The sequence below is a fragment of the Capra hircus genome (genome assembly GCF_001704415.2).
Source record: "Capra hircus breed San Clemente chromosome X unlocalized genomic scaffold, ASM170441v1, whole genome shotgun sequence".
NCBI classification, from domain to species: domain Eukaryota; kingdom Metazoa; phylum Chordata; class Mammalia; order Artiodactyla; family Bovidae; genus Capra; species Capra hircus.
In genome coordinates this window covers 32913832-32937395 of record NW_017189517.1, presented here as the reverse complement: position 1 = coordinate 32937395, position 23564 = coordinate 32913832, and the positions used below count along the sequence as shown (strand labels likewise).

Here is a 23564-nt window from a genome sequence, read left to right as displayed (position 1 = left end):
ACCCTTTATTTTGTTGGTTATTTGGGATCCTATCCAAATTTTTGTCAGAAATAATGTCACATTGTCTATTTCTTGAGTTAAATGAAAATACTTGCTTTGGTGACAGCAGAGGTTTCTGTTTGTTTGTTTTAAGGAATCTCTTTTGTTGCTACATTTCATTGACCGAATGGAACTTCAAAAGACAGGTAGAAGAAAAATAAGCAGTAAATATAATTTCCAGGTTGAGGATCTTTCTTTGTTGGAGACCTTTCCAAGAGCTGAATCTTAGTTTTAGAGCAAAGTAAGAGGGAAAGTTGGCCACCATATTATGATGCTTCACCATAGAAAAGTTTTAGAATTTAGACCAGGAAAAGGATATCCTGAACACGAGGTTCATTTTTCTTTTATGGACCCTGTGAAGTATGAGATTAGGTTTCTCTTTTGTTGGCTGCTTGAAAATTTAGTGCCAGATGTGTGGCCCATGCCTGGCACCTGTAATGGGCCTCTATGGTGTGTATGCACTTGGTATAGCTTTCCTCCAGGCTTCATTTTATGAGCTTATCTTTGTTTTGTTTTCCTTTCACTTGATTGACTTTGAATTTCTGCTGCTATCATACTGTATTTTGTGTATTCTTTTTTTTCGGTTTTCACAATTTATTGTACATCAGAGTCACTCTGGAGAGCTTGTTCAGACACAGCCTGCTGGTGCCACCTCTCAGAGTTTCAGGTTTATTTGATCTGGCTTGAGGCCCAAGAATTTGGATTTCTAACAAGTTTCCAGGTGATGTAGATATTGCCAGTCCAGGGGCCACACTTGGAGACCCACTACTCCAGGCATGAATTCCTTGAAATCTGGAAACAAAGGAAGACCTCTTTGCTTTCATTTCCCTTTACCTAAAATATCTTTGGCTGGTTTCTCAAATGGATATATATAAAAAAAAAACTATTCAGATTTGACTGAAAAAGGAAAGAGAAAACTAAGAATATTGATGAGAGGAGCCTTGAAATCCATAACAATTGTGCCTTTTCTTTCCAGGGGCTTAGCATCCAGGTAACAACAAGGGCCACTCCAGTTTCTAAGTGAAAGTAGCCAGGGGCACTTTTCCTTGTTACCTTTCTTTTTTTTTAATTTTTTAAAAATTTTAATTGGAGGCTAATTACTTTACAATATTGCAGTGGTTTTTGCCATACATTCACATGAATCAGCCATGGGTGTACATGTGTTCTCTATTCTGACCCCCCACACACACGTCCTTCCCCATCCCATCCCTTTCTTGTAAACCACCTTATATCCATTACGAAACATGGTGGAGAATAAATACATGGATGAATAAATCCATAAAAAATACATGAATAAATAAAACAATAAGGCAAAGGCAATGAGACAAGTGAATCAGCCAGGATTCTGAAAATGGCATAGTTCCTCTTAAAAAAAAAGAACTTGTGGGAAAGAGGCAGGTGAGGCTACCTTTGGAAGGGACAGTCCCGTGTGACGTCTGTGTCATCTGAAGCGTGCTTATGCGTCTCATGTCTTGTGCTGCACTAGAGCTTTAGGTGTCTTTCGGGGGTACGCAGTGCTGTGTGAAGAGCTGTGTCTTTAGGGAGCACAGTTCCTGTGCATTTTGTTTGTGAGAAATCCAGAGATTCGGGAGCTAGTGAGCCCTGCAGATGGAAGTAAAGACCCCTACTTCCTGGAAGCAGACAAGGAGATAGTTGGATAAAGCAAATCAGGATGAATAGAAAGTGATCTAAGATTAACTTATTAGTTCCTAGTGTCAAGCCTGCATCAGGCACATTACATGTATTGAGTCTTTCAATTCTTATAACCACTCTGTATTAACCCCCTTTTACAGGTGAGGCCATTTAAGCTCAAAGCATTTAAGTAGACAGCCTAGGGTCACACAGCAGATGCCAGAAGCCAGAAATCTCCTGGGTCTTTCCGACTCCAAACCTTCTGCTTGTACTACTCTATCACACTCTCCTTTTTATTGCCACTCAGAAGGAAAGAAAACTTTTTTTTTTTCATGTTTTTTGGAAAGAAATGATGGTGAGAAAATATTGTTGACCAGAGAGATGTGCTAACAATTTGATTTGGGTGTTTGATGAGTTAGATTCTCATCCAGTGTGTGTCTACTGGCTTACATATTGCTTACTTTAAAGGTTGAGGTTCTAAATTGGGTATGTTCATATATGTGAAAACTTTTTTAAAAATTTTATTGAAAAAGTTCTTAAAGTGCCATATAGTTGTGTTATTGTATATCATATACATTATTGTTCTAATTCCTAGAGTATGTTGTCTTCTATCTATACTACACAGCAGGAAGCATTACTGTTTAACATTAAAAATTCAGTTATCCTTTATGGTCTTGTTATTCACATGTTTTGGTCAATATACATTATTAACTTTAATTGCTCACAATAAAAAATTCTTAGTGTGCTAACTAGACTGAACAGTATGCCATCTTTCTTCAGTGATGCTGAAGACCCTTTGGGATTTTGCAGCAGCTCAAGGTTATTTTCTTTGCGTTAACAATGAATGGGAGTCTCAATTAATTGAGGATTCTCTTAGCAGAAAGCCAGATGTCAGAGACGACTACATCCTGGATAGTGTTTACAATCCCTCTTGGTTCTTCAAATGTAGACCATACAGCTCAGCAAAGAGTACTCTTTGGAGGTCATTGCTCTGCCCTTTGGGGAGTCTGAAGGACATAGCATCTTGCTTGTCCTCCAGGGTCAGTGCTCTGCCCCAGGGCAAGAGCCTCCTATATTACCCCCTTTACTCGTAGAAGTCCACTGTGTTTGCAGTGGGAAAATGGTGGGATAAGGATGTACTCTGTACTAGGGCCTTTGCTCCTATTTCAAGGCCAGTAAACAGGGAAGTTGAGCACAAATATGGTATCCCACTAGAGACAGCAGACAAATGCAAAAAAAAAAATAGTATGGAATGCAGGATTGGGAGATAAGTAGAAAAAAGGAAAGAAGCAATGGGGAGAAATTAAGAGAGGAATGAGGGGGAGAATTATGAGAGTTATGAGAATTATGAGGAATTAAGAGAGTGTATGGGGGGAGATTAAGAGATGCAGAAGATATAGGAAATGGAGGAGAAGAGAGGAAGGCAGAAGAGAAATACATCAAACATTAACATGAAGGGTTGCAAGGAGACTAAAATTGACACCAGCTAAGGGATATGAAGTTGTTTTCCTCCTTAAAACAAATGAGGCCTCCCCGACTCCTTCAAACTTATTTGTGCCCTATATAATTATCCATGTGAATGGAAGTGTATGGTTGAGGGCATTGCCTCATATTTCCTTTTTTTTTTTTTCCCCCAACATTTTCCATTGAAATTGTTGCACGTGTGAATTGGGTATAAATGAGAGTGAAACTAGTGTGTGTTGCCTTGGAAGAAGATGGGTAAGAGTCAGGTTCCTGATAATTTGCCAGAATGATCACTTTTGCTGAAAGTTTTTGAAGATGATACCACTGAAGTTGACGGCTGTCTGTATGTGAGTGGGGGTCACCAGAGGGGCTCACATGGGACCATCATTTCCTTTTCCCTATCATCCTCATGGAACATGCCACTTTTGAATTGGGCTTATAGCTACTCTTGCAGAATCAGGTACCACTTTGAGTTTTTATCTATGCATTAAAGGCTGCCAATTTATAGAGAACATATATTGTTTTTCATAGCCACTGAAGAGCTGATGGGGGAAATGGACTTACTATTTCATCAGAGGGAATGTAACTAGCCATAAAGAAATTCCAGATATGCCGATTAAGTTTTATCAATTACTAAGGGTGAAATTTTCTAGGTTCTTTATTGGAGGATGGAGTCTCATGGCTTTAGCACATTCTACCTGAAGACAGGAGAATGAACCTCCCCCCATGGGCCTTCCCAACTACTGGGGTTTGCTAATATAACAAAAGACATAAGAGCAGTGATTGTTTATGATAGCCCAGTTTAATCTCCTTTCTTGGTAGTTATGTTTGAAAGGTCGTCATTCCCTAGATGGGAAGTGCTGGGTTTAGATGGTGACATGATTCCTTAATTCTCCAGCAAAAACAGTCACCCTGTTAATATGTATGTATATTCCTAGTGAGATGATGTCTTTTGGATGGCAGTTGTAGGGTTATTTTAGTATTTGATGAACTTTCATATCAATCACCTTCAAACCTCCTATGATGAAGGCAAGGTTTATCCATTTTACAAAGGAAGGCAGAAGTTTAGAGAGGTTAACTGACTTTTACAAAGCTTCCCCACTACCAGTTACAAAGTGAGGCCAGCCTAGAATTTAGATCCCTGACTCCTGGTTCAGTGATTGACTATGATACTGCTTGTCATAAAAAGAGAGTCACCTAATGTGTTTTGAAAATAGGTTTGGGGCCAGTGAAATATCAAAAATGGAATTTTTATGGAAGCAAGTAAAACCTAAGAGAATCTAATCTATTTTCTCACTCAACAGTTACAACGGTAGTCATGCCTTTTTACAAGTTACTCCTCCTGAAGGCATAACTTGCTAGCAGAAGGAAACAGCCTTTGTTTTTAAAAAGAACATTGTTAATTATTTTTCTTTGATTCCTGTGTTATATTTTTCCATCCTTTAACTCTCGATTACAAAAATATCTGATACTTTATAATTAAAATATTAAAGAAATTAGATTCATTCATAATCCAGTGTTTAAGGGTTTGGGCCCTTTCCCTCACTAAACATTAGTTTCCTTTTCTGCTCAATCAGTGTGTATTTTGCCCAGGATGCTAGGTTTAAGCCAGAAATATATCTGTTATGTAGAACCTCTTTTTAAATCTTTTACCCACCTTGCTTTAAATACTTATAGCCAAGAATTAAATCTATTTTTATGCCTAATTTTCCATTGTAGTGACCACATAGAAGTATTTCCAATGGGAAAAATAAACTTTAAGGCCCACAAAATGTCATTCTTTCTACCAAAATAAATAAATAAATAAATAAAGGAAAACTAGAAAACTAGTCTCTCTCTTGCATAAGGGAAAATGTGCATTTCATGAATCCAGGAGGTGAGACATTCCTGTGGGTCCCCTCTCATAATATGTTCTCCAACAGGATGTTTGTTTATAGAGCAGAACTGCCAAAAACTAGAACCGTCTTTGCATAAATCAGTCCCTCTGGAACTATTGTCCTCACAATGAGCACTCACTTCTTTTTTTTAATTTTTTTATTTTATATTGGAGTATAGCTGATTAACAATGTTGAAACTATCACAACATTGTTATTTGAGCACTTGCCTCTTCGATACCACCTGCAAGGCTGCTCTGTTGCTTTAGAAAGAATTGTTCTGGGATACTTAGTCTTATCCAAGAATAAGGCTGCAAAAAGTTTCCCTTGGTAGAGAGGGAGGCTTATGGCTCAGGGTGCTAAGTGACCCACAAAGCAGGGGATGGAGCAAAATGGCATTTTTTTTTTTAATTAAAGCACCAACTGCAGTACTTAATTTACTTTCCTGGTAGTTAAGCAGACACTGAGGCATTCTAATTCCTAAAAGACCACAAGGGTAACATTTTGTACATGATCTTTGTGAGCCATTGACTAGTAGCCTCTTAGTGAAACAGAGGAAATGATTGAACCACTGAAAGCGTCTCTCATCCAGTTAAGGAGTGACCAAGTCACTAAGAATCGTCTCTTGGGAAAAGTAAAGGTTGTCACCCATAGATAGGTGGCCCTTTGAAAATATTTCTCTGTCCTTCTAACATGGCATTCCTAGAGCAAAGCTCAGAAATGTTGAGGTGAAAAACAAGCATTTTAATATGATGCATCTCTAACCCAGCCACCTCTACTAGCCCTGCCGGAAATGACCTCTCTGTCCACACAAGTTATTTGGCTTCAGGAACACACAACACTGAGTACAGATTGCTCCTGGGTTGGGGGAGCAGGAGAGGGCTTCTAGTGTCAAGCTAGGGGTTGTAGGACAAGCGACCCTCCTAGGAGGGCTGCAACTCCAGTACAAGCCTCCTAGTGAAATATGTTATTAGACCTCCTTGGTCTCAAATGAACTTAATGGAAGCTCACCTGATAGAGACCTGTGTGCAACCAGCCAATTAAATCTGAGCTGCATGCTGATTTTGAGCCCGGAGCTAGTTTATTAGCTACCTCAGTTTAAAAATGAGATAGAACAGAATTGGATGTCAATATAGGCTTGTGTTCTTGCCTGGAGAATCCCAGGGATGGGGGAGCCTGGTGGGCTGCCATCTATGGGGTCGCACAGAGTTGGACACGACTGAAGAGACTTAGCAGTAGCAGCAGCAGGAGCATCTTTTGCAGTTTACTTACATATTTTACTCAGAAAAGATTGGTGTCTGCTTTTTATGTGTCTCGCTCTGTGCTGAGGGTCGTGGGGGGATCCTACCTATAAGACAAGGTTCTCTGTCCTCAGGTCATTTTCGATTTGGGTGCAGAAATCAGACACACACACACACAGTTTACATAGAAAATGCCCAGCAGGTGATCTCCAAGGCAATAGATGCAGTGGCAGATGGATCTTCCGATTCCATCCCCACCATTCATTTTCTTCCTCAGCCTGTGTGAAAGAACAGCCATTTTGAAGCCTGCCCCCATCATCCCATGTGTACCGAGTGGCACAAAGCTACCTGGTTTGTCTTACAGTAGACACCTTTTTCATCATCACATCCATCTGCTCAAAAGCCTTTCCAAGCATACTCCATGACTGTCCAATTTCTTCTTCCTGATTTCTAAGACTATATCTGATCCATTTACTCTTCTTTCTTCTCAGTTCCTCATCAGTGTGCTATAGATATTCCAATGTCCAAGCTTTGCTTCTCCTATTTCTCCTACTTGAGATGCCTTACTTTTCCTGCCTACCCTTTCTTTAAGACCCATCTCTCAAACCCTCCTTCCTCTCCAGTAAGCCCTTACTCTCCACCACAGAGTTCTCTGATCTTCTTTTCTTTGGACATACAACAGGCTTTATACTCTGTTCTTCCCAACTTAGCACCAAATTTCCTTTAGTCTGGTAGTATCGGTTTCTGTTTCTTTTTTTTAATTAATTTATTTTTTAATTGAAGGATAATTGCTTTACAGAATTTTGTTGTCTTCTGTCAAACTGTTTCATGTTTGCTAAGCTTATTTCCCCAATGAGATCACACATTTAGAACATTCCTTAGGTTCCCAATGAGTCACCCAGTACAATCTGTCACCGCACTGATCCACAATTCCAAGTCTACTGGTTAACTGACCCACTGACTAGTTCTGAGGAAAGGGGGCCAAGACCCTAGCAAGCATTGTTCCTCAGAGGCAAGGTTGTGAAATGCTTGCTGTTTAGAACTAGTCAGCCTCTGTGGTTTTTTCCCCGCTTCGGAAAAATTGTTTCTGCATTTAAAAAATGTTTTATATAATATTTTGTTTTTTAAATCTTTCTGTATTATTATGGCTTTCAGTGTCACTTTTTCCTTATGCCATACATTGTAATTTTGCATGCTTTCCATTGCTTTTCTAAAAATAATGATTGTTCTATGCTTTTAGGCCAAATTTATATAGGAAAGTGTTTCTCTATGTCTGTCCTCTGTTATTCCTTTTCTTTTCCTTCATGCTCTGCTTTGAAGGAGCTAGGTAGTGTTGTAAAAAATAATTCTGCATGTGACCATGACATCCAATGAGAAGGTCCAAAAAAACTTCCAGGAATTTTAGGGGAAGATGACAAATGGAACTGCTACAACAAAGACGACTCAGGTGACAGTTTTCTAAAATGCTTTCTGAAGGCAAGCGTAGCACTGCCCTGGGATTTTGTCCAGGGGAGAATTGGTTGCTTTGCTGTACCTTGAACCCGGCACAACTGAGTTACCAATATATGCTTTTGACCCCAACATGGCACCTGGCAAGAGGTGTGCCTGAATGAGTACAGGGTCATCCCCAGTGTTGGGGAAAACAGCAACACTGCCATCACCACCCAGCACAACTCTAAAACATACCATCCCACCCCTCCAGCCTTCTTGGGGAAACTGGATAAGTGTCTCCTCATCCATGAACACATAATGGAAAATAGGCATGACCTGTCTCCATATATTGGGTCTCATTTCATATAATGAAGGTCATTCATTCACCCATTCATTTTTTCATTTGCTTATTCATTAAATATTTAGTGAATCAGGCACCAGGCTAGATAAACGTTGGAGTACAGAGATGAGTAAGTCCCAGTTCCTGCCTTGAAGGAACTGATGGCCTAGCGAGGGATGCATACAAGTCAGTTAGTGAGTATAGTTTAGCATGGTAAGTGCAATAGAGAAGTAAGCACTGAGGAGGGGTGTCTATTGAAGACTGAGGGAAGGAGCAGTTAGGGAAGGCTTCCTGGAGGAGGGGACCACTCAACTGAGGTGAGTCTTAAAGAAGGAATAGAGCCAGCTATGTAAGAGTTGGGTGGCATTTAAGATACAAGGAACAGAATTATGAAGGCAGTAAGCATGACATAGTATTAGTTGAGGTTCTATGACTATAACTACAGGTAGTTCAGCATAACTAGTGCATAGAGTGCTAAGGGGAAGGGTAGGAGATGGAGCTGTGAAAGTAATTGGGGGGGTTCCCGAGGGTTTAAATATGTCATACTAATGGCTTTGGATATGATTCTGAAGGCAGTGGGCCAACACTGAAGCAGGGAAATAATATCAGATTTGTGTTTCAAAATATCACTGTAGCCACAGGAAAAGAATGAATGTGGATGGTGCAGAGGATGGGGGCGTCATGAAAGAAGGCAAGTCAGGCTGTGTGAATCACACAGGTGGGAAATGACAGAGGCCTAACCCAAGGGCCAGTATTGTAAGAATAAAAGAGAGCAATGCAGAGAGAATATTTAGGAGGAAGTGTTAATAGAACTAGGCAACTAATCAGGCTTCCCAGGTGGTTCAGTGGTAAAGAATCTGCCTGCCAATGCAGGAGATGTAAGAGATGCAGATTTGATCCTTGGGTCAAGAAGATCCCCTGGAGGAGGGCACGGCAACCCACTCCAGTATTCTTGCCTGAAGAATGCCATGGCCAGAGAGGAGCCTGGTGGGCTACAGTCCATGAGGTTGCAGAGAGTCAGACATGACTGACTGAGCGTGCATAGCATGCAGGCAAGTAATCAGATGGTGACAGGAGCAGCTAAATAGAGTGAGGTAGGGAACACAGGAGGAACTGCAGTTTCTTCTTGTAGGTGGGGAGAGGCAGTTGAGAATTTGTTTTCTCTTGAAAATATTTCAAGTGAGGGGGCTGTGAGGCAGCCAAATAAAGGTGTTCAATAGGCGATTAACTCCATGGGGTCAGAGGAGATCCACCTGGGGAATCTTGAAAGTAGACAGTAATTGAAACCACACAAGTAGATGAAGTGACCTAAGGGAAAAGTATGTTGATGATAAGAGATGAGGACCTAGGACAGCTCCTGGGGACTACTAGTTAAGAGTCTACAGAAGACCCAGAAATGCACGAATAGACTCTCGGAAAGAATTGTGTGAAAGATGGTGGGGAGACGTTAGTTTCGTGAAGATCATAGTCAGCATGTCAGTTTTGACTTGAAGTCAGTGGCTGTGAGGGCTGAGAAATGGCCATCTCAGGGAGGAGATCAGTTTGGGACCTCAGATTCATTTCAGTGGTTTGAAGAGTGAGGGTTAAGGAAGTCTAGATTGCCTTTTCAAGAAGTTGAAGCTAGAGAAGAAACGGTTGAGAGATTATAGCAACTGAAGAAAGCTATGTGGTAGCAGGGAGTTTTAATTTTTAAGGACAAAAGAAATCTCAGCATGTATTTTTAAAGCCAGATAGGAAGTGTCAGTAGAGAGGAGGAGACTGAAGATGTAAGAAGAAATAGGAAATAATCAATGGAGTGAGACCACCCCCCCCATGGAGAAATGAGAGGGACAGGGACAGTGGAGCACCAGTGAGCGTATAAACCTCAGGTAGAAGGATAGGACAGTGTTCCAGTAAGATGTGAAGGGAGATGTTACTAATGGAGATACATTCCTAGGAGCGGGACAGGAAGTGAAGTCAAAGGAGTTCTAAACTCACGGCCTCTGTTTTTTCAGTGAAATAGAAGGAATTTCTTATGCTGAAAGTAAAGGAGGAGAGGATGAAGCAGAAGTTTGAGTGAAGTGGTGAAATTCTAGAATGTTCCCTAAGAGGAGTGGGAAAGGAAGTTGACCAGGGCCAAGAAGGGTGTTGCAAGCACCACTGATGATCCAGCTCTGGTCCGTGACCTTTATAGTAAGCACTAGTCTACATGGTTGTGATTTTTGCCCCCAACAACTTTACCAGCCTCGGTATGGAAATGGAGGTTTCATGGCTAAATTCTATCAGGGTAAAGTTTTGTTGGAGAGTTGAAAGAGGAGGTCAAAGGAGCATAGTTTCCAGGGCAGTGGGCTCAAGGGCAGTTTAAATGATGTACTATAGAGCCTAGGCCAGGAGGAAGCTGAGCAGTTGGCTAAAAATGGAAGGATCCAGGGATTGGAGGTTTTGTTGAAATCAAAGAATAAGTAAAATAGGAGTAATGACATGAAAGAGTGAGAAAGCTGGGCCCAGAGAATAAGATAACAGAGTTATCTGAGAGAATATTACAGAGAAAGGGTCATTCTGGATAATGAAAAGGCCTGAAATAGCTGTGATTCTCCATTCTGCACATCATCTATGGTGCTTCAAAACATCATTTGCCCAGGCCTCCCTTTCAGAAATTCTGATAGGGTAGGTTCTGAGTGGGCTCAAGATATTCAGATTTTTGTGAAACTCTACAGGTTATTCTGATGAGCAGCCCTGGTTAAGAACCACTCATGTAATGTTGGCCATGGGAATGGATTGAAGGAGTGGAAAGGAGATGAAGTTCATTAAAACTGAGGGGCATCAAGGACTTAAAAGGAGAGGGTGTGTGTGACAGAGGTGCCCATCTGTATATTATGTTTAACAGCAAGATGGCAGCACTTAGTGTTGGAAAGAATACTGGGAGCCAAAGTCAGTGATAAAGGAGACTTGGCCAGGAGAACTAAATGGCAGTGACCTCAAAGGAGGGGGCTTTGTAGACAAGTGCAGAATTGCTTATCTCAAACAATTTGGAATAAAAATGAGGCAACTCTGCCCTTCTCCATTGCCCTAAGCCTAAAGACATGGAATGGGGAAGAATGATCAGCGTCCATCAGGATTATCTGAGAAAGTGATACCTTCGTTGGATAGCAGGGTTTAAAATGATTTTTCTCAACCCCAGCTGCTTAAGAAAATACTGGAGGGCCTTTAAAAATCAACGATTCTGGGGACAACCCCAGAGTAAATCTGAATCTCTAGGAGTAAGGCTCTGAAATCTCTCTCCCCCACCTCTCCAACTCTCTCTCTCTCTCACTCACTCTCTGACATTTTTGAAGTTTCCCACACAAAAGTGATGCATAGTGAGGTTTGAGAACCTAAGGCAGGAAGTAAACAGTGCCTTTAATGAAGAGGTTGGAGTGAAGGTGTAGAGGGATTTTAATGGAGTAAGCCCTAGTCATTAGAGGAAATGCAAAACATTGGAGTGAAGAATATAGGAGATGGCAGATGATTTCTCCTTTAAAATGTAGGGGGATGGAAAGAGATGTCAAGATGAAAGACTCTGGAGAGACTAGCTGACCCCTGGAGTTATAGCCAGAACCCATACACATGCAGAGGGTCCCAGTACTAAACACCATTTGTGATTTGTGGTCTAGTCAGCAATTTGTGACCTTTGTTCTAGGTTCCGATAGAATATGGTTGATAGTCTTACAAAGTGGTGCTTCTTCTTTGTGCTTCTGCTCTCTGCAAATATCAATCCAGAGCTGAACAGACTGCATCTTATGAGCCCAAGATTCAGGTTAGGCTGAATCTTAATATAAACAAACCAGTTCTCTGAGAATTTTCTAGAGGAGATACAGACATTTTTAGTATTCCTTAAAAGAAAAAGAAAGAAAAAAGTTCTAACTTAGGATCCAGTCATTGAACATTTGCTGAAGATTAGGCTCAAATCTATTGATTTTTTTTAATGATACTGAGTAATAAATGTGGAAGTTGCTCAGTCATGTCCAACTTTTTGCAACCCCTTGGACTGTAGCCTACCAGGCTCCTCTGTCCATGGGGATTCTCCAGGCAAGAATACTGAAGAATACTCAAGAATACTGAAGTGGGTTGCCATTTCCCTCTCCAGAGGATGTTCCCAACCCAGGGATTGAACCTGGGTCTCCTGCATTGCAGGCAGATTATTTTACCTTCTGAGCCACCAGGAAAGCCTGAATAATAAACAGTGCAACTATTAAGAGCGTAGGTTCTGTGGACACAACTGGGATCTAGATTCAAATCCTGGCTCTGTCGGCTGTTGAATCCTGCATATGTGGTTTAACTTCATTGAGTCTCACTTTCTTCATCTATACAACAATGTGTGTGTGTGTGTATGTGTGTACACGCTCACTAAGTCATATCCGACTCTTTGTGACCCCATGGACTGTAGCCCGCCAGGCTCCTCTGTCCATGGAATTTTCCAGGCAAGAACACTGGAGTGGGTTGCCATTTACTTCTCCAGGGGATCTTCCCAACCCAGGGATCGAACCTGCCTCTCTTGTGTCTCCTGCATTGGCAGGCGGATTCTTTACCAGCTGAGCAGCTCTGCCTTATAAAATTGTGGTTGAAACTAAATGAGATAACCCTAGAAACACTCTGCACGTGGTAAATATTCTCTAAATGCTAGTGACTATGTGTGCAGACGTAAGCTGTGTGCTAGGAAATGTGAGAATGAATAAGATACAGTCTCTGCTGTCAAGTGTCTCAAATTTTAGCTACAGAGATAGGTATGTAAAGAAGAAATGAAAATGCAGTGTTAATCAGGGCCAAGCTCAGAGTATACACTGGGTCACTCTATGGGAGCAGGAAGAGAAGGGCATTTAACTTTGTCTGCAGAAGGAAGACAGCAAAAGTCTTGCCAAAGGAGAGAGAATGCAAGAGTGAGTCTTCAAGAGTAAGGATTAATGGGAGTTGTCTACACAAAGCAGAGGCGTGTGGTAAGAAGTCAGGCTTTCCAGGCCTCAGCCTAGCACGTGTAAAAGCTTGGCAGTAAGAGAGAAGCTGGCAGTTGAGGGAGTATGAAATGGATAAGGAATAGTGGGGGCCACAGCAAGAATAGACAGTGGAGAGGTAAGCCAGGGGCAGATCATGCAGGCCCTTGGCTCACATGCTAGGGTGCATGATCTTTGAACATCTGGATAATGCGGGGTCTTAAAGGCAGGAATGTGGTCAGATACATATATTCCAAAAAGATTATCCTGGCCACAGAGTAATGAATCACAGAGGGCAAAATTGGAGATAGTAAGACCTGGCAAAAAATGCTGGTGCCTTGATGATGATTTGTGGAGATGAAAGAAAGAAGATGGATCCAAAATGAGTTAGAACCTGATGACTGATTAAATTGAATTAACGAAGGAGTCAAAGAAGCTCCCAAATTTAGGATTTGAGCAGTTGGGCCAGTATTGAAATACCCAATAGCCAGAGTAAGCATGTGTCTAAGACCCAGCAAATTAGGGCACCCAAAATGTGAAAACATTTTGGTTTGGGATATACAGTAGTTAGACAAGTTAATCATCATAGGAACATCAGAACTTTTGTGGCTTCCTTACCTTTTTTATGAAGTAGGATTGTTTTTATTTGAGAGAGAGAGTCATAATCTTTTCATTGCTTAGAGTCTCCAAAAGGGGAGGAGTCCAAGGCCTTAATCCTTCTCTGATCTGGGCAGTGAGTGGTTATCATTTCACTGAGAACATGGACACTGAAGGAGGAGCAGTTTGGATGTCCTGCCTCTGTTATAATTAGTGCTACATGATGAGAATGGCATAATTAGGCTGGTAAGGGACTGGCAATCAGGTGGCCTTAGGGAGACACCATTAAGCTGATTCTCGTCATTCAGCTTAAGTAGTGGAGCTTCCCTTGTAGCTCAGTCGGTAAAGAATCTGCCTGCAGTGCAGGAGACATGGGTTCGATCCCTGGGTTGGGAAGATCTCCTGGAGAAGGAAATGGCAACCCACTCAAGTATCCTTGCCTGGAAAATCTCATGGACAGAGGAGCCTTGTGGGCTGCAGTCCATGGGGTCGCAAAAAGTTGGGCACGACTGAACAACTAACACTTATTTACATCTCAGTCAACATGCTTCAATTGTGCTGCCATTGCTAACAGAGAAATAAGGAGAGCCTGTTTGCTGGCAAGAGAGATCATGAATGCAAATTGATATCATGATTAAAGATATAGCCTAAGGTAGGGGTTCTTAACCTGGATCCTAGGGAAATTTTGAGCCTCTGAAGTTATATTCAGAAGTGTGTATATGTGTGTATAATCCAATTGTGTAGACAGAAGTACCACGGCTTTCTTTAGATTTTTCATACTGGTCTTTGATACCAGAATGGTCACCAACCACCAGTAGATTTACTGTGAATTAAATACAGCTGCTTCTTCAGTTTCTCACTTGGGATTCTTCCAAGGCTCTTGAAGGAGTCCTACCGTTTTTGTATTGTTTTTTACTTAAAGGGAATATTCCTCTCAAATCACATAAAGTCTTTGTACCCACAAAATCTATATCTACCCCTGCCAACCACTGATTAGGAAACTACCCAACATGAGTTAGTATCTGGGAGTGAATGCCATCCAAGAGAAATGAATGCCAAAGACTGTACTAGAAAAGGAAAGGCAGAATAAGAGATGCCCATCGAATAAAGAATGATTACTCAAGGAGGAGGAGGATCAGACCACATTGTCGAGGAAACAGAAAGGTGGTTAGCCGTGTTCAACATGAATGGGAGATCAGGAAAGAGGAAAATAAGAAAGTGACTACAAGAGTAGCTGGGTGATCAGTGGTGATCAGTGGACTGGCTAGAACAGAAAGCTGAGTGTTTTGTTTGCCTTTCTGAACAAGTAGAAGTGGTAGTTGAACAATCATAAGTGGTAGTTATGGTCTATAAACATGCAAGGGAAATAGAAGTACCTACAGAAAATGCTAATCTTCATTGTTCAGTTAAAGTGATAGTCAATAAAATAGATTCACTGTAAATGTGGAATCTATACCGAGTTGAATTTAGATGGCACATATATACTTTTCAAAATGAGTCCTAAATGTGTTCCATGACCAGGCAAAGACTTTGAGTGCCCTTGTCCCCCTCACCCACTCCCCCTGACTGCCTAATCTTTCTTTCCTAATCTTATATCTTAATCCTCTTACTTCTTGAATTTCCATATTTGTGTCCCATATCTCTGTCCCCAAATAGAAGCCATAAGAGTGACCATTGGATATGAAATGTTTTGAATTTTAAATTTATCCTGGATAACCCACAGAACCAGTAATCCATTATGGTTAATTGAATGTTGTCTAAAATTCAGGGCAAGGAAACATCTATTTGAACCAGAATGTTCTAAATTTGCCACCCTGGCAGCTCTAAAGTTGATTGGTTTCAAGTGGGCAAAACTGGTTCATGCTGACTTACCCTGTATTAGGAGGTTATTACTTTCTTGACTGTGAAATGCAGCCATAGCAGAGATACATACTCAAATTTGCTGATATATAAATGCCATCTTACAGTGTTTCCACAATAACTTCCTCCTGGGATCCTTTTGAGATAGACTAATTTCATTACAGTTCCCAAATTTATTTCTTCAGTAATTATTCCTTTAAAGTTTTTTGACTTACTAGTTATTGAAATGTTTATTCATAATTGTGTCACTATGAAAAATCTGTTGAGGACAATGATTTTCAATGGCTACCATGACAAAATTTATAAGGACATGGAAGAATAACTACAAAATATCAGAATTGGTTTGAAGTTTCTAGTTCAGTTCAGTTACTCAGTGGTGTCTGACTCTTTGCAACCCCATGGACTGCAGCATACCAGGCCTCTCTGTTCATCACCAACTCCCAGAGATTATGCAAACTGATGTCCATTGAGTCGGTGATGCCATCCAACCATCTCACCCTCTGTTGTCCCCTTCTTTTCCCATCTTCTATCTTTCCCAGCATCAGGGTCTTTATAAATGAGTCAATTCTTCGCACCAGGTGGCCAAAATATTGGAGTTTCAGCTTCAGCATCAGTCCTTCCAATGAATAGTCAGGACTGATTTCCTTTAGGATAAATAGGTTGGATCTCTTTGCTTTCCTCGGGACTCGTAAGAGTCTTCTCAAACACCACAGTTCAAAAGCATCAATTCTTTGGTGCTCAGCTTTCTTTATAGTCCAACTCTCATATCTATCCGTGACTACTGGAAAAACCATAGCCTTGACTAGACAGACCTTTGTTGACAAAGTAATGTCTCTACTTTTTAATATGCTGTCTAGGTTGGTTATAACATTTCTTCCAAGGAGCAAGTATCTATTAATTTTATGGCAGCAGTCACCATCTGTAGTGATTTTGGAGACCCCCAAAATAAAGTCTGTCACTGTTTCCATTGTCTCCCCATCTGTTTGCCATGAAGTGATGGGACCAGATGCCGTGACCTTAGTTTTCTGAATGTTGAGTTTTAGGCCAACTTTTTCACTCTCCTCTTTCACTTTCATCAAGAGGCTCTTTAGTTCTTCACTTTCTGCCATAAGGGCAGTGTCACCTGCGTATCTGAGGTTATTGACATTTCTCCTGGCAATCTTGATTCCAGCTTGTGCTTCATCCAGCCCAGCATTTCTCATGATGTACTCTGCATATAAGTTAAATAAGCAGGGTGACAATATACAGCCTTGATGTACCCCTTTCCTGATTTGGAACCAGTCTGTTGTTCCATGTCTGGTTCTAACTGTTGCTTCTTGACCTGCATACAGATTTCTCAGGAGACAGGTGAGGTGGTCTGTTCCACAGTTTATTATGATCCTCATAGTCAATAAAACAGAAGTAGATGTTTTTCTGGAACTCTCCCACTTTTTCAATGATTCAACAGATGTTGGCAATTTGATCTCTGGTTCCTCTGCCTTTTTAAATCCAGCTTAAACATTTAGAAGTTCACGGTTCACATATTGCTGAAGCCTGGCTTGGAGAATTTGAGCATTACTTTGCTAGTGTGTGAGATGAGTACAATTGTGTGGTAGTTTGAACATTCTTTGCCATTGTCTTTCTTTGGGATTGGAATGAAAACTGACCTTTTCCAGTCCTGTGGCCACTGTTGAGTTTTCCAAATTTGCTAGTATATTGAGTGCAGCACTTTCACAGCATCATCTTTTAGGATTTGAAATAGCTCAACTGGAATTCCATCATTTTCACTAGCTTTGTTCATAGTGATGCTTCCTAAGGCCCACTTGACTTCTCATTCCAGGATGTCTGGCTCTAGGTTACTGATCACACCGTCGTGATTATCTGGGTCATGAAGATCTTTTTTGTATAGTTTTTATGTGTATTCTTGCCATCTCTTCTTAATATCTTCTGCTTCTGTTAGGTCCATACCATTTCTGTCCTTTATTGTGTCCATCTTTGCATGAAATTTTGTTTCTAGGAATGACCTGAAATTAATTCAGTAAAAAGCAGCAATTTGTTCTTATTCTTTGTTTTTTCACTAGCAATGTTCTGGGTAAGATATGATTTAAAACATTTTTAATGATAAAGAGAGACTTGCAATATTATTGATTTGCAATAATATTCTCACTGACAGAAGACTAAGCATCTGTTAAGATATGCTTTGTAATGTAAGCATGTAAGTTTTAAAAGTTCTAGTTACTTAATATTTAGCTATGGTTTAACATAGAAATGCTTAATAGATAAACACTTATAGATAGTTTAAGCACTTTTCTATTCGTTCTTTCTAATAGTAAAGCTTAGCTTTACTTGAGTCTAATGAATTCCTTCTTTAGTAGGTGATATTTGATTCAGCAAAGCCAGTTAAATACAATCTACCTAGATACCTGTTGATTATATCATTAGACTGGTAAAAGATATAAATCAGTTTGACTACAAGTTTTGTTTGAATTGGATTTGGAAATTTGTAAATTATTTGGACCTGACATTTTGTCCAGCTCTCAGCCACTTACTTATATAAAATTATAAATTCTGGAGTTAAATATTTTTATAATTGCATTGGTCTCAATTGTCATTCAGCTTTGTAATTATTTTGATGAACCTAACTGTACAACTTATGGATGCCAAAACTTTATCCCAAATAAATACATGTTAACATTTTGCCTTTAGCCAATAAGAAGAAAGAGAAAGAGCGCCCAGAGATCTCTCTTCCTTCAGACTTTGAACATACGATTCATGTTGGGTTTGATGCAGTCACCGGGGAATTCACTGTAAGTAAGCTTCTTATTTTGTTTTGTAAGGCATAAAAAAAAATTCCTTTGTGAAAATCAGTTTCAAAGAAGAATTGCCATGTCCCAAAATATCAGACTTGATGTTTTTGGTGACTTCAAGGAAGATGGACTTTGCCTAGACTATCACAGGTGGAACTAGAGAGTGGCTTTAGAATTGGCAAAATTATTTTGTTCATCGTGACAAAAATGTCTAATTGTGGTTAGCCTTCAACTTGATTGAAAATGCTAATTTCCTATGGCACAGGAAGCATAGTCTAGATAGACTCAGCTTGAGATTGTTCTTTATCACTTGAAGTGAATCTGAGAACCATTGACTCAACTTGGCCAGTGAGGACGGTCTATCTGAATAATTCAGGCTTTACATTGGATCCTGGATTACCTAGATAAATTAACCACACTAACCAAAAATCTCTGTAAAACTTATCTTTTTTCCCTTTGATTTCAAGAACATAGCTTATTTTTATGCTTATATACAGGTATATTTTATAGAAATTCAAAACGACAAACCTCATGTTTCAGAAAGAAATATTGATGGGTGTATTGTGTGCTTTAGTGGTTATATACTTACTTTATATTTGTATATATAATAAATACCAATAAGAATTTCCCAGAAAGGCTATAGCTATAGACCCAGTCTTTCTTTGGATATTGGTAGTGCCCAAATGGCACATAATCTCAGATCTGATATATTACGCCTGTTTTTTTTTTTTAAAGATCTAGCATTTTTCTTTTAGATGGATAAAGGAAAAGATATGGGTAGAAATATGTCCTCAGGAAGATCAAGTACTTTTTCATACTAGTAAGGACTTCAGTCAAAATGTGCATTCTGAGATAATGAGTAATTTTGAATGCATTCTGGAAAAAAAATCTTTGATAGAACCATCTCCATTGATTCTTGGCTTCTTAAACCAGAGAGAAATTTAGATATTAAATAAATAAATTTCCTATTTCATAACATGATGGTTAGTGAGTAGACTTTGTCATAAGATTAAATTTTTGAAAAGAAGGAACAAATTAATTTGATTTAGAGAATCAAACGATGTTTCTAAATTAACAGACAAGTTATCTTTTTTCTTAATTCCAAAAGTAAGCTGTGTGAGAATGAAATGGAAATTGATTAAACATCTTAGTCTTGTAAAATGATATAAACTTATTGTATGTTCTCAGTAGCAAATAGAAGAGAACGTTAAGAAGTACTGACATTAATAAAGTTGAGATAATGATTTAACCAATTTCATCACTGAAATCAGAGACATTATTTAAATAGCTTTGAATTTGAGCCCAGTCTCTGTTCTTTGCCATATTTGAGAATATTCTGTTAGCTACACTTAGAAAATGTAACCTCACTGTCACTGCTACCACTGTTATCACCACCACCAAAACCAACAAATCGTTATATATTGGTATTTTGAATAATCTGAACAAGTTTAGATTTTAAAAATAATCATAAAGAGATGACTTTTTTCTGACGTTTGAAACAGTAAAAGCACTTAATCATTATAAGTTTTCTCTTAAAATACTTCTCTTATTTAAGAGCTCTCTTTCCCAGTTTTGACCTTTTTGTTTTCTATGTGCTTTTCTTCTGTTTTATTGTCTTATTTCATATTTCTCTTTTCTTTTATTCTTCCTTTTTGTTTTTGGATGTGAAAAATTTCCCCTCCACTATTCTCATGTGATATAGTCTTGTTCCTTTCCAATTTTTAAATATTTTTCCACTTTTTCTTACTTGTCTGACATCTTATGATACAATTTTTCTGTCTTTTCTTTTCTTTGTTCTTTATGGGTTTTGAATGGAAATGAAAGAAAGTGAATCACAGCATTTTGCTGACTGTAGATCCGTTGTTGTCACTTTGCTATCAATTAGAACCAAAAGAACCAATCAGAGCGGTGTGGGGTAGCAATATGTGATGGGCAGTCTTTCCAATCATGAAAAACAGCTCAATGCAACTAAACCAAACCAAACAATAACTTTTCCCCTCTTCTCAAAAATCTAATATTGAAATAAAGTGTTTGATGCAGTTGTTAGAAATCCATTGAATATGGATAAGACACAGGCTAAATTTGGAAATCTGATATACTTTATTGTCATCATGATAATCTTTTATAACTGTCTGACCCCACATTATTTTTTTTAATACCAAATTCTTTTTTCACCATCTTAACCTGTGATTTATATTTACTGACTTTAACAATACCAAACGATAATAAGCTTTTAAAAGTCATTTTATTGGTAGGATTTAGAATTAAGTCTTAATTGCCCCCAATCCACTAACTGATTATGTATATGTGCGTGTGCATGTGGAGGGGGAGGGACATATTACTAAATTTGCCCACTGCAGTTGCTGAGGTTGAATTTTGAGCAATTGGTTGAACTATCTAGTCCAGTTGCGTCCGAAGGGCCTGTTACTTAGAATATTTGGACACTGATTTGGTGTATTGCTTGGTGCTTATCCTTTGACTAATTGGCCCATAAAACCTTGTATACTTGGACCCTGAGGTTAAAATTATTGGTTGGGAGGTGAGATTTGGGGTATGAAACTATTACAAGTCCTTACCCTTTATCTTGCCATTTTTGTCCCAAATACTTCAGAACTCCCCCTTCCAGACCTCTAGACCTGTGACGGTCGCTTCAAGTCAATCAGAGGGAAAAATGGTATGAGTGATATAAATAATCATTTCTTCTGATAAGATAAATGCTTGGCCTGTTGTATCATGCTGCCATTCTCCTGGGCTACACTGGATAATCCCCAGCTTGATATACATCTAGTTGTTATTACCTACATGGTCAGGCCTTGACATGTGCTCCTGCTTCTGATGCTCACACGTCTAGGTCTTCATGAGCTATCTGACTTCGGGGGTTTGTCCCTCAATTTGGAGTAATGAGATGGCTTTCTGTTTACATCCCTTTGTGGCATACATTCAGATTTAAGTGTTAGGTCTCATTGATGAACTGGTTTATCTCAACTTAAAAAAGGAAAAAAGACGTTATGTCAGCAGCATAGTCACATGGTAAGTATAGTTGTCTGGAGGATCTTTTGCAGTTGACAGCAGTTATTCCTGCTGTCTAGTGATCGTAAGACTATTATCACAAAAGTTTAGAAGTGCCATGAGAATGTATAGTGACTGCAAATATTCTAATGATTATGGTAATGATCATGCCAGTGACGTCCGCTCTAGTGGTTATGTGCAATGCATACCTAGTTTTGTAACACTTAATAACTCCTTTGGCCATTACAGTATTAACCAAATGCTATTAATTGCACTTAGAATCAGAACTGGGATCATGCATGGGCTCCTGAGTTCAAATTTTTGGCTTAAAGCTTTAGCATCAAATTGCGTGATGAATGCATGTAAAAGTGTCCTTTTCACTGTGCTTGGAGTAACCCCAAATGCCAGGAATCAAAGACCTGTATCCCAAATCAAACCAGTTGGGTCAAAGCATGTTTCTGTAGTGTTGTAAATAATATCTTTATTTAGACAAAGGTGTTACCTTATGTCTCATCTTATTATGTGGGAAATGGGACTTTGGAACAGCGACATTAAAATGGAGATTGTTCATAATGTGGTTTGAAATGAAATGGTTTCCCTTCCCTGGTCTAAATGACTCAGAAATTCAAACATAGAGTCTGGCTGTGTGGGAAATCCTTAATCTAGTTTTTTCTAAGCCAGCCATGACTTTAGCTCCAAAATATAGGAAAATCACTTTAATGAGGTCAAGGTTAAATTCAGCATCACAATATAACTCTTCGTTGAATTTTAGCCATACAGACACTTCCCATGTGAAATTGAAAACGGTTCAACAGAATTGGGAACTGAAATTTGTAAGTTCATCACATGGCCACTGGCTACCTGTGATCACCCAGCTGTAAAAGATGACTTACAAATTATTGTTGAAGCTTTTCATGATGCCATCCTTCTTTCCTCCAAATTCATGTTTCTGCCTTTTGGTAATTTCTCTAGCCATGTAATGGTAACTCTTACAACTGCTTATTTATGGAGGAAGCATCTGGCCAAAACTGGAATTACTGCATCCAAACTTTGCAACATTGTCGTTTTCTCTGTTTTCTGAAATCTGTTGTCCTGTAGCCTGTCCTGGCCCTGATTTAGTTAATACCTCCCTATTCTCACAACCGCCCCACTTTAGAAGGGATTACCCCCTCCCCATTCAGACCCATTGGTTTCATCTCCTCCCACCTTCTAAGTTGTCCCACATTCTGTTTTAACTTTCTTTTCTTTCTTTATTTACGTCCATTACAGCCAGATCTCTATGGCTCACAGATGTGCCCAGGGAAGCTCCCAGAGGTGCGTCACAGGCCCAAAAGAAGCTTGCATCAAAGTGCTTCTTTGAGATGTCATAGCACTGCAGCAGCAGGTTCATGTGTGTGCAGTAGAGTTGTTGCTTGGCTTATCTCACTTTTTTTTGTTGTCATTCCCAAACTCTGGAGGCCCACGTCACACATTGTTTTGCCGAGACTTCATAGGACAAAGCCACGTAAATTGTGTCTAGATGCACTTCAGGAATAGTGTGTCTGTTTCTCGCTCCAAGTTGCTCTTGGAGGTTGGATAATTATGAAATGGGGGCATCCATAGGCCGAACATGTAGGAAAGGATGCAAAGCTCACCTCCCAGTGTAATCTTTGCAATTCTCCTTGGTTAGAGTGCCAAGCACTCCCTCCTCTCTGCTCTAAATGCTTTGGATGATTGCAAATTTTCACAAGGCTTTGGCTTGGTTGCCACAGTCCCCAGGTTCTATGTGGCCAGTGAATGAAGCAGGGAGGAGGGGATAGAGGGAGGAGAGGAGAAAGCTGCAGGGAAAATACCCAAAGCAGCCTTGACTATTTAGCACTCCTGTGGTTATTGCTCTGCCATGATTCTGTTTTCGTCTCCTCTCAATCCCTCTTTATATTAAAGTTCTAGGCCCCCAAAAAATTGCATTTGATAATCACAAAATATGAAATGACCAAGGGTGAGGCTTTCCTTTTATTCTAAGAGATATTCTGATTACAACATGCTCAGAAACAGCTTATGTTATTCTATACATATAAATCCTATTGATCCGAACTATACTATGCTGTGCACAAATTTAGAGAAGTCTTGCTATGTCTGCCCTGAGTCGCCAGAAAAAAATAAGCTAAGCCGTAAACATCATTTCATGGATGAGCAGAGTTAATATGGAGGTGATTTTCATGCGCTTTTTTTTTTCTATCACAGTCATACTCCCACCCACCCTTTTTAAGTTGGATCCTAGTTTTACCTATGTGTTTTAATTAGAGAAGAGAATGATTGCATTATTAAGTTACTAACTTTAAATCTAGAGTGTAACTTCAGTTTCC

At 39.6% G+C, this 23564-nt stretch overlaps 1 protein-coding gene across 4 annotated transcripts in view; it reads left to right on the top strand.

The window, feature by feature from the left end:
- The window catches only part of PAK3 (p21 (RAC1) activated kinase 3), a 127832-nt gene that overhangs the window by 34396 nt on the left and 69872 nt on the right, over positions 1 to 23564 (top strand). For 3 of the 4 annotated variants that reach the window (XM_018044121.1, XM_018044119.1, XM_018044120.1), the window contains 2 exons: positions 18110 to 18210; positions 22489 to 22533. In XM_018044121.1, the coding sequence (XP_017899610.1) occupies positions 18110 to 18210; positions 22489 to 22533 (146 nt within the window). The remainder of the gene's footprint in view (positions 1 to 18109; positions 18211 to 22488; positions 22534 to 23564) is intronic. The other variant, XM_018044122.1, reaches the window with a different exon arrangement.